At 40.2% G+C, this 12,437-nt stretch overlaps 2 protein-coding genes across 2 annotated transcripts; both read right to left on the reverse strand.

Annotated features, from left to right (window-relative positions):
- LOC133728663 (protein DOWN-REGULATED IN DIF1 11-like) lies at positions 1 to 498 on the reverse strand. The gene has a single exon (XM_062156090.1). The coding sequence runs from the start codon at positions 496 to 498 to the stop codon at positions 1 to 3; it is 498 nt and encodes a 165-aa protein (XP_062012074.1).
- Positions 499 to 4,405: 3,907 nt separating this feature from the next.
- On the reverse strand, positions 4,406 to 5,378 carry LOC133725016 (probable CCR4-associated factor 1 homolog 6). Its single transcript, XM_062152033.1, has one exon. The coding sequence runs from the start codon at positions 5,363 to 5,365 to the stop codon at positions 4,541 to 4,543; it is 825 nt and encodes a 274-aa protein (XP_062008017.1). The 5' UTR covers positions 5,366 to 5,378; the 3' UTR covers positions 4,406 to 4,540.
- Between the last annotated feature and the right edge of the window lie 7,059 nt (positions 5,379 to 12,437).

Consider the following 12,437-nt stretch of genomic DNA (forward strand, 5'->3'; position numbering starts at 1 on the left):
TTAGAAAGGAGAAGGAGCAATAGATTGATCAACGTCAACCACCAAGGCACATGTTTTCCAAAGCTGCACACTCCTAGGCAATATCTCGGAAGCTTTTTCTTTAAGTTCTGGACTGATCGAGAGCAAAAATTTCACTAACTGGATGTGACAATCATATCCCAGATGCACAAGGGCTTTGCAGCAATCTGTAGTGAGAGGCTTGCCTTCGAAAATACCATCGTAGATCTCTTCGGCATAATCTGCTGTAATCTTGTTTGCACAATTGTTCAACTTCTTGTAAGCTCCCGGTGATGCTTCTGGAGGGAGAGCATCATGGTCTTCTGGAGAAATTGGAGGGTAGGCATCAATGACTTCAACCTCAACGCTTATAGGGCTTGTGGCATCATTATAGACTTCATAAGCAACGAAGTCTTGAGCTGCTGCAAACGACATGAATAGTGCTACACTTGCTAAGACCAAACTCACATTGACAAACACATTTTGATCAACTCTTGCCATGGTTGAAGCCAATAGTACAATTTGTGCTTAATCAAATGAGGTAATGCAAGGTAGTTTCGTTTGATGTTGAGAAAAGGTTTTCGATTGTTTATAATACTTCTTCAATGGGTTCAATTAACTTAGTTTCCTTCGGTTTTGCTTAAATTTAATTATTTACGTTTCTAATTAATTGGTTTATTAACTCTAGGTTTAATTACCATGGCAAACTACTATTAGTTTCTTAACATTGAAAATTATAACCGAAAGTTTAAGTTTATGGTTCTGTCCTCATAAAATGCCTTCTATCCAGAGCCGGTCGTGACGGGTGCCAAGTGAGGGAGCAACCTCAGGCTACTGGTTCTCGGGGGCCTCTGATTTATATACGTAATTCGAGAACAAGGATATGTAATTGTTTTGAAACTATGTACATGTAGCTTAAACTTTGCCCAGCAGTTATGTGCCTGGCTTTAGTATGCTAGAAGCCCAGAAGTTTTTTTCACATTGGACTTTCCGTGGTCTTTGTATTTTATTCAAATCTGCTCAGCCTAACTTCTAGAATTTTTTTTCTTTTTCTGTCAAAATATCAAAATAACGACTCATCTAACCAATAAAGTAAAGGGAAATGAGCAAAGTATTCCAAGTTACCCAAAAAAAAATTAGGTGGATACTTAATGTCAATAAATATGAAGTGACCTCAAAAATTTCACAACCGACCGGACTTGATACTTGTGTCATTACTACAGTTCTTCTATTGCAGCACATTAATTCTCTTTTATCTACTGGTTTCCTGCCATAATAAGTTCTTATCAAACATATGGCAGATGTTAACACTATTGAGGCATGTGAAAAACCCTGCATATATCGAGATAAAAGAGTATGGGTCCTATAAAGAAATAGATCAAGTGTGGCTCCCCTCCTCTTGTTCTTGTACTCACGAGTCATGACACTACATTGATTTTGAGCTTCTGGTGTTTGATGATGAATTACACGCTTTCCAAACAGGAAAACAATAGCTTTTTTCGAAAGGCAAAATACCAGTATGCAATCCCTCCACAGAGAATGCACCGTTAAAAAAACTATACATTCAGGCAAAGCTAATTGACGTCGATCAAGATATAGCATGCACTAGGATCACGACGACGATGTTTTTTTTTTTTTTTTCAAAATCCTCAAGCTAAATTTTAAACAACTTACCAACTTCTTTAGGGTCCTGAAATTTGAGAACAGAGATTGTAAAAAGAAGTGTATTCAACTGTACCACATAAAACTTCATCTATTGGGTTGTCTTCTGACTCCAGCTAATCCGTAATCAAAAGCAGAACAGAAATTTCGTCAGGCCTCATTTAAATAGGACCATGGTTGTGTTTCTGTCCTGTTGTGTAGTACTCCAGCAATTACCAAATTCTTTCTGATATTCATCTAGCATCGTACCTGAAAAACATTGCAATTATTTCTCTATTAGACAACGAGATCAAATAGGTTTGGGAATAATTGCACTTATATCTGAATGGTGATTCTCGAAAAGCCATATTTGCTTATTCTCCCTGCCTGGTTTCCTCCCCAACGCAATATCAGGCTAAATTCAGCATCTTCGAAGATTTGGGAGCTATGCACCAATCATATGGTCTACAAACATTGTCCAAAAACAAAAAAATAGGGTCTACAGAATTTTCTTTTGGTTCCCCTTCTTAAATTCAGCATTTTGTTCATTATCAACACTTGTAATCAACAAACACACTTATATTTCTTCACCAAACTAAATGTTCAACTTCTTTGCATCTGTGTCACACAACTTCTTTGCAGTAGAAAATTTTGCAATAATTCTTTTTGCTCTGCTATTCAAGTTTATGTTCCATAAACAAGAAAAAGTACATTTATGCACTCATGAATCAAGATTTCAGTATACAAGTAATGAATTGATGCATACCTCCATCCTCCGGTTATAACAGCTCTTCCATTTTGTCACCTATGAAAGCTTTGAAGAATTTGTAGAGTAGCTTCAAAGATTTTTCAAAACAAATTTTAAGATAAAAGAAGAATAAGTTGTGTATTAGCCAACATAGCTAAGCAAGTATGAGAACCCACAACCTAAAGAAAGTCGAGCAATGAACATAACAATTGTACAAGGCAGACTCAATGACATCAAGACTTGATTATAGCACAGCAGAACAATCATTTCTAGAATTAGCATCATTTTCAAAACCAGAGGTTGGTACTTGCATTGCCCTCAAACCTGAAAAGCTACACGACTACATTTATTTTGATTGAATAATGATTAAGATGATTAAAATTCCACCCAAAAACAAAATAACATTCCAAGTCACATAAACAAATAGTAAAGATAAATGCCCCATGGTAATACTCAGTTAGGATTAATTAGACAAGAACAAACAAACAAACACACACACACACACACACACACAAACGGTTGCAAATGCAAAAAGGATACATTGTCCCCGTTTGGTAGGACTTAAACACCAAAGTCTACCACCAGAACCAAAGGGAGCAATAGTAGTGTAAAAATGAAACAATAAACTGGGACAGTATCATCCCCTTAATTGAGCTAATTTGACTATGCAAATGTTTGAAGCCATACAAACTTCAGATGACTCCTCAGCACAGAGAAATCATATGGGTTTTCCAAGCATGATAATTTATAAGAAGAGCTGTTGCGAACTGGATCAGATCCTTGGGCTTGATAATAGAAAAGAGTTGAAGACCACATAGAACTTAAATTCTGAACTGCGTTCTGGCATCTTAACATCTAGCCTCTACCCAGTACCGTACCCAAACCCAAAATAGAGATTGGCATGCTGTCATGAAGGGAAAATCTCATTTCACATCCTCTAACATTACATCTGTAATCATTTCATCTATTTTCATCCAAGTTCCCTGTTATATTAGTATGATCATTTCCAAAGATATTTGACTTAGAGTCTATAATAGTAAGTGATGCGGTGTGATGCCTTCGAAACTAAAACTGCTAATTTACACAAGTGATGAGAAAATCAATCAAAAATCAGGAAACAGATATTCAAGCCTGTCCAACTATTGGACAACTGTGGAAGAAGTTCAGTGGTTGTCCTCCCACCAGGGACTCCACAAACAGGAATTGGGGCAGTCTTCAGCAACCCATAAAAAATGATATGAAGGACAATCACAAGAAACAGGCAAATAGCACATTCAACAAGTACATAGCATAGTATGACCATATGAACTAAGTTACAATGAAAGACATTCACGACATAAGTACAGCTTCAAAAATTTGGGGTCTCTACTATAGGTTGTCTCTTTACTATCACCTACATACTAACATCAGCAATCACATAAGTTTTGGGCAAGGTTCAGCCATTCAAATTCCTTAAACGCACAACAGGAATATATTATTTAAATTAAATATGTTTCATAGTCTCATGCTTCAGAAATGTGATAACATTCTAATTGCACATAAAAGGACAAATGACGAGGCTCTTCATTACGATCAAGAAATACATTTCCTGTAATGTAGACCAAAATGTAGGGGGAATGAGAAGTTTCCCAAGAAGGCACACATATAAATGGACTGTACCTTTCTCTATCCAAGCAATGAAATTTCTATTCGTGCAGGAAATGGAAAGCAGAAATTAGCAAGAAACATAAGAATACAAAAATGTGTGTTGGGAGAGAGGACTGAGTGCAACAAAAGAAAGCTCCTACAAAACCATCACTGGAAAAAGTAACAAACAGAAAGAATTACTATACCTACACATCTATATTCGCAGCTGAAACAGCTGTGTAACATGTCAAGATCTTAATTTTTAGCCTCAAAAGATGCTTCTAAGTTTTAAAAAGAAACTTCAGAACCATGACCTGTGGTGTATTAAAATGTAACCCAATTGATAAAGAAGCAAGTGCAAAATGAGAAATTCAAAAGCTGCACACATGAGCGTTATCAACTCATCATTAAAAATATATTGTATTCATCAATTAACTTGCTGCCAAAAAGTGTGCATGAATATTATCATGCACAGACATACAGTTAAGAAACAGGCTTCTAAATTTTTTTTCCTAATAAATACTTTTTCTAATGAGTGCTCTGTCCATTCTCAACACCTAAACCATACAAGACACCAGCATACTTGTCCAAAGAACCACTAAAGAAATTCTCTTTCAACTTTCTGAATGTACAAGAAGTGAGCAAACTATCGGAACCTGCCTGGTGACAAATCCCAACTCTCTCCACTTCCAACAGCTCGGCGAGCTTGTTCAGTCCCCCATGAAGGCTATTGCAAAACTTCATCAGATGCTTGATATCATATATCGTCGGAAAGTATATATTGATCAAGTTAAAGAACCCCACTTGCGTATCAGGCAAATTCTGGCACGTCAAGACCTTAAGCAAGTACCCGAAATCATATCCACTATGGAAAGTAACCCAATGCACATTATCATTCAACACAATCCCCGACGACATCAACAGCTCCCCAAACAACTTTGCATCAATACCTTTTTCATTGTTCTTCTTGAAATCAATTCCGCTCTGTCGCAACAGCTCGATCGAATCATTCGCAAAAACATCCTCGTTGAGATTGAATTCCCGGAAATTGAACTGCCAGATACACTGCTGATCAGTCCCACACGTGGGCAAGTTCCCTTCCTCGTCCGAAAACGTAAGACCCAACTGAATCAACTTGAGCATGTCTACGTTGTCCTTCAAGGTCTGGTAATGGTAGTCGTAGCTGTTCTTGAAGTTGCCGACGGGGCGAAGAACAATGCCGGGGAACTCGGTGTCCATGGCGACATAAGGATAGTCGTCCACAATTTTGTGTATCAATTCAAACTCCTCGTAGAGATTGTCGTTCCACACTTCCCGAATTAGGATCGAGTCGCTTTTCGGTAAGAGAGGCATTCCCAATTCAATTGAAAAACAGGGGAAGAGAGGAGAGAGAGAGATTATTGATGACCTGGGTCACCAATTCAATTCAACACCAAAACGCATCGAGAGGAATCCACCCGATCAGTATCAAATTTGCTACAAAATTCAATATGATCCAAACGATCACAATCCAATCTTCGCATATAAATTTGAATTTGAATTTGAAAAAAAAAAAAAAAAAGGTGAAATGGAGACGAACCTCAGATAAGGTGAAGATTGGCGTGGGATCCAGAAATTGGCGATTAAAGAGAGAAAATTGATGTCTTGCGAGGTGGGGAAAACTGGAAAAGAAGAATGGGATATTTTGATGAATTTTCTGGGGTCAAAAATGGCGGTAGATTGATTGATTTTTTTTTGTTGGTTGTTGTAACTGGTTTTCGTGTTTTTTTTTTTTTTTTTTTTTGGGTTTGTTCTTGCTCTCATGAACGAGAGGCAGAGAATGAGAAACAAAGAACAAACAGGGACGATGAGAGCCAAAGCGATTATATAAGTCATTGCGTTTCGTAGTAGAAGCTTCAGGAAAACAAGGAAAAATATTTATAAAAAATAAAAAATAAAAAATTCAATTTGGACCCACTAGGTTGGATTCTACCACGCGCATGAAAAGTCTTTCTTTGTAATCATATCTGGTAATTTCAAGTAGTATATTCGCGAATATACCCAAATGTACATATGTTCATAAAAACAAAAAATTTTGAATTACGAGTTAATAAATCATTGTACAAGAGACCTATCAGTGGTGTTGGCTAAAGCAGTTGGAAACACGTGGGCGCCTCTTCTTTGTCTCAATTTTTTCCTTTCAAAAAAAAATAAAAAAATCATTGTACTAGACTTGCTTTTTTGAGTTAATAAATCATTGTACTAGAGACCTAGCAGTGGTGTTGGCTAAAGCAATTGGAAACACGTGGGCGCCTCTTCTTTGTCTCAATTTTTTCCTTTCAAAAAAAATAAAAAAATCATTGTACTTGTTTTAGTGAAATGATATTTGAGAGAGAATTGATGTGTCTTCTCATTGATAATAGGAGCCTCTTTATATAGAGGATTACAATGCATAGAATCTGAATTGTACAAGGAAAGGTAATCATACAATGAATGGATATCTCTAAGATATTCTCCGAGATTCTCTCTAATTAAAACCTTATTACCACTAGGTCAAGTAACCTAGAGTTTGGGCCAGACACACAAATAGAAATTTACTTGAACACTCCCCCTTGTGTCGCCCAAACGTAGTGCTCATCTCGTTGCCTCATTCAAAACCTTGCCGAGTAACAAAAACCCAGTGGGACAAAAATAACATCGGTCAAAGGGGAAAAAGAGCACAACACACCATTCACGTTTCGAGACCATACATGTAGACACCTCCCCCTGATGTCTGCATCTCCCCCTGACGATTACGGTAATTGGAGTTCGGATAACTTCCGCAAACGATGCTACCAACATGTTTCTCGAAAGTGGAATTTTCTCGAAAGTGGAATTTAGACAATGACTTAGTGAGCAAGTCTGCCATACTGTCCTCAAATCGAACCTAGTTCACTTTGATCGTGAGGAGAGTTTGTTATTGCTGATTATACTTGGTGTTGTCGCTTTTGATGTAGCCTTTGCTTCATTTGTTCAAAGCAAGCAGCATTATCCTAAATGCTCGTAGACTCATCTGTGGTAGACTTCAAACCACAATTATTTCGAACATGCGTAATTATGGATCCACTCCATATACATTCACGAACCACTTTGTGAAGAGCAATAATATCTGCATTGTTTGAAGATATAGCGACTAGGGTCTGTTCTGTAGACCTCCAAGATATCACGGTCTTTTCCTATGGTGAACACTTAACCAGTTTAGGAATGACCTTTATGTGGGTCAGAGAGATACCCAACATCAGCAAAACCTTCCAGGATGGGGATAGAGGATGCAGGCCAGTGTTGGCGGCGTTCCTGGTGTGTGATGGGTCTGAATCCATCATCTCTCTGTAGGGATAGAACAAGCCCATATCAATCGTACATCTCAAGTACCGAAAGATATCTTTTATATCAATCCTAATGGCGTCGCATTGGCGCAGAGCTATATCTTAGCTAACAAGCTTACTGCAAATGAGATGTCCGGTCTTGTGCATTTAGCTAAGTACAATAATGCGCCTATTGTACTAAGTAAGTCACTTCTGCCTTCAGCACATCTTCGTCATCATCCTTTCGACGAAGAGGATCATTTTCAGGATCAAGACTATGGACGATCATGAGGGTGCTTGAAGGTTTGACCTTGTCAAAATGCCTAAGCATCTATCGACACGATGCTCAAGTTCCAAACCGAGACATAATCGTGTTCTCCCAAAATCCTTCATCTCAAACTCGGATTTCAAATGTTCAGCGGTTTCCCTTAACTCTTTAAGGGCTTCCAATGAAGATCATGTCTAACATGAACCGCGATAGAATCCGAAACTTGTTATAGAAACGCGTGGGCATATCTCTTCCCAATCAAGTAGTCACTTTAGTGAGCGTTTCAATCTTATTGTAAACGCGCTCTGTGGTTTAGAGCCACATGACTTGGGTAGATGAAGTTCACCATGAACTTCATGTATATTCCGTATCTAGATCCCCATATAGATACGTAGTAACCACATTTGTAAGCTGCATATTCAGTTATTTGAAAACTACCAAACTGACAGGATAGTGGAGTGCAATGGCATCCATTACGAGAGAATATGTCTCATCGTAGTCGATTCCAGAGCGTTTTGTGAGAAGCCTTGCGCCATAAGGCGAGATTGCCATCTCTTTTTCTCATCACGCTTTCTAACGAAGACCCATTAGTCAATAGGTTTTATGTTAGGAGGTGTTGGCATTACTGGCTCGAAAACCTTCCTCTTCGTTAGAGAATCCAACTTAACCTGGATCGCATCTTTCCATGTAGGCCAAATCTCTCTACGTTGGCATTCATTCATCAACGAAGTGTGGTTCGATATCATCGGACTCAACAAACTCATGCGCAACGAAATGCGCAACTACATCAACAATTATGATGGAGTTTCTATCCCACGTCTCATGTACACTAGTGTAATTTTCATAGAGCTATATATTCTCAGGAATAGGTTCTGACGTTGAGGCATCCCCCAACGATAACCATAACCCGGAAGATACTCATGAGACGGATTTTGAGTGTCGATGATCAAAGGATTGGAATGTGCCAAAGTATCCTTCGAACTCACGGGCCTCCCACGCATCCTAGCTGGGGCCATGGCCTGTAACGCCAGAGTGCCACTCTCTTTGGCATTGGCGCCATGCCTACCTCCGTGTAGGGTGGCGCTATGTCCTCTCGTAGGGACGTCCTTCCTTGCAGGCATGTTTGCAGCATATTTGTGTGATCTTGTCTCTTTAGTAGGGATCGAGATGAGACATAGTGGGGACAGGCCACGACAATTCCTCTCGTTCCTGCTGAACATCTGTGTTCTTATCTCCCCCTAACGACGGGAAGACTGTCTCATCAAAGTGACATCCGCAAATCTAGCGGTAAGGAGATCGCCATGCAAGGACATTAAGTGGTGGACGATTGTTGGAGTCTCAAATCCAACTGAGTTGCTCATTCGTCTGTAAGGACCCATTATAGAGCGTTGTGGCGGCGCAATTGGCACATAAATGGCACACTCAAATATGCGTAAGTACGATATTTGTACCCAGTCACTAGCTGTAACGCAGAGGTAAATTGAGTGGCGGTGGGTCGTAGACGAATTAGCATAGCTGCATGTGATATTGCATCACCCCAAGCGGATATAAGGAGGTTGGTGCGCATTACCAATGTCCGGACTACCATCGTAGTCGTTTCCGCGAGACCATTTGGGTGTGCTCATGGGAATATGATGTCCAACATCAGTCCCAAATGCAATAACCATCGAAAGTCTTCGATGTAAACTCTTTAGCATCGTCAAGTCCAAATGACGAAATTAGGATGATCCAGGGAGTGAGCCCGTTGTCATATGATATTTGCTAGGAGTGTAGCATAAACAACATTTACAAATGGACAATGGCACAACACGTGACCAGCGTGTTTGCGTGTCAACCAACATCATGAGATATTTAAACGTCCGCAAGTTGGTTGAATCAGTCCAAAGAATCCCTACGAATTCTATGTAAGAACATAATGAGTATTTTCATATCCTTTGCATAGGACGGTCTCAGTCCTAGTTTCCCTAAGGAACGGGCTTTGTAAAACGAGCGAGAGGCTTTAGAAGTAACCAATGAAGATTTTGGTTGGGCCTGAGCGTCTGAAACGCTATTTGAAGCAAAGTTGGTGATGGCAGCATCACCTGGGGCGTCATCACTATGATGGACGCCATCCATGGCGTCATGGATGAGGACTACGCCAGCCCTAGGCTGGTGGTGGACGGAGGCGGTGCCCTAGGCAGCAGCGTCAGTCACACTTAATCCAGGAATCAACTTTTGATTCATGCTTCATTTCGCTCGATAGAAAAGATGTCCATGTGAATTCTTTTGTAGACGGATCATCATATCATGACTAGGATGATCTATCCTGTCGTGATAAAGCCAATATGTGTCTAAATCCAAGAGATATTCTCTCATAACTTTATTGGATTTAATAGCTCGAATAGTGACATAAAGTCCACTAGAGAGACACATAAACTTCTCTAAGATGCGCCTTTGTTCGCAATCATTAGAGGTATTGCAAAGGAACTCATTTCCATTCTCTACATGCGTTTTCGCATGGAATCCGTTGGCTATTCATAGGTGCGACTGGCCCTAGGAGCGTAGAGAGTTTCTGTGACAGTAATTAAGGTGCCATTTGGCAAGTGGAACTTGGGCTATTCCATGTCCTTGAATTAATACTGATGGCCCAGCCATCGTAGTCACAAAAGTCATGTGCTCATAATCAAAATGGAGTCATAAAGAACTCGAAATTTTATTCATAAGCCAACGGAGTTACATCATTGTCTCTTTGACTAAACAAAATCTAATCCAAAATGATAGCTAGTGCAAAACAATAGTAGTCGTCTAACTTCTTTCGGTAATTCCAAAATAAATGTGACCAGGTGAGTAGAGAGATGTCGGTGGAGCAAGGCTCGCTTAAGTACCACTAATCTCAGAACCTTCCTAGACATCACACTTACTTTGAGTGAGCCTACTTTAAAGAAAAACTAAACCATTGGCATTTACTACAAAAATATATGGCAATTGCCTATTACATCTCTTGGAAAAATAAAGACTTAAACAGAATTGGCGATCTATTGATCCCAGCCAGATTTGTAGTCTTCAACCCTTCACTCTAGATCATCTTCTTGATCTTCTTGTTCCACATAGTGAGCTTCTCTTGCTTCACAATATGCTTTGTAGGCGGTGACAACTTCTTCACGAGCTCTACAAATGTGTGCCCAATGATCAGACACTCCACATCGAGAACATACATCTCTTTGCTCAAACTCCATTGATTGAGGCGCTTTGAAAGCGTCATTTAGATGGCTCTTAGTGTTGGTGGCGCCACCAACATGGCCAGAGGCGTTGCCTCCCTCTCTCTTTCCACGTTGACCTCTTCGGTTCCGTGTTCGCCTATATTGGCGGTTACCTTCCCAAGTAGAGCGATTATATGGACCAGAACATCCAGAAGTATCCCTAAGGTTAGGGTTTCGCTCTTGGCGCCTTCTCTTAGGGGCGCGACAATAATTGGATTCCGGAATATGCTCTATTTCCACGGATCTCGAATTATAGTTCTTCACAAGGATGTTGTCATGCTTTTCAGCGACATTCATAACTCCAATGAGCTCATGAAACCTTGTGATCCATCCTGCAGTAACATCGATTCGATAGTTCTTAGCAACCATCAATGCAGAGATGGGGAAGGTAGAGAGAGTCTTCTCAATCAACATCGCATCTGTGATCTCTTTACCATAGAATTCCATTAAGGATTTAATGCGAAGTGCTTCCGAGTTATAGTCAAGAACTGACTTGAAATCACAGAAGCGGAGGCTATGCCATCTCACTTCTAGGTCAGGAAGCAAGGAGTCACGGACGTTGCCAAATCTTTCTTCGAGTGAGACCCACAACCTTCTGGGTTCTTCTACATTCATACACTCGTACTAGAGAGAATCATCCATATGACGAGTCATTAGGATGATGGCTTTCGCCTTATTTGCCTCTAAGGCTGCTCTATTTGCTTCCAAAGTTTGAGCTTGCTCAACAGTTAGCACGTCCTGGCTAGGCTCGAGAATCATATCTAGGATTCCATCAGCCTTGAGATGCTGGCGGACATCACGAACCCACCTGTGATATCCAGGGCCAGTTGTTCCCAATGGAGCAAAGTCCAATTTGTTCAGGTTACTCATCCTGAAAGAGAACAAGAAATTATGGTTAGTTTAGGAGCGAAATAGGCTACCACGAAAACATATAAAATTTCTGAGCGTAATCGCTTCCAAGAAATTAGGAATTTCCGAGCGTAGTCGCTTCCAAGAAATTCGATTCCAAGAGATATTGGATTAGATCGAAACAATGACGTAAGTGGTCGATCATAAATTCTCTACAAACTCTAAGTTTGGAGATCTCAACAAGCTCCAAGCTTGGAGTGAGCACGAACCCCCACAGTTCGGCTTAATTAGGTCTCCCCTATGATGAATAAAGGGGGGTAGAAGAAGGGATGTTGCAAGTCCCCGAAAAAGAAGAGAAATTGAATTAAAAAACTCTAAAAAAAACGGGAACGTTTAGTTAAAAATAACTTGAAATAGGTAGCCAGAAAATTTGACCGAAAAAGCGGTCGGAAAAAGTAGCCGGAAAATGGCAGGAAAAGTCACCGGAAAGTGGTCGGAAAAGTTGCCGAAAATCTGGCCGACAGTAGTTGACCGTTAACCAGATGCTGACCGTTGACTGTTGACCAGATGCTGACAGAGCTGACATGTCAGTGGGTCCCAGGGTGCTGACGTGGCAGTGGGTCCGAGATGCTGACATGGCGGATGACTGTTCTGCTGACGTGGCTGTGGGGTCTGCGTCAGTGGGCTTGGGCTTCTGGGCTTCTTTTCCTCTTTTTTTTTTTCCTTCTCTTTTCTGCCGGTTTTCT

The sequence above is a fragment of the Rosa rugosa genome, chromosome 1 (assembly GCF_958449725.1).
Source record: "Rosa rugosa chromosome 1, drRosRugo1.1, whole genome shotgun sequence".
In the NCBI taxonomy this organism is placed as follows: Eukaryota; Viridiplantae; Streptophyta; class Magnoliopsida; order Rosales; family Rosaceae; genus Rosa; species Rosa rugosa.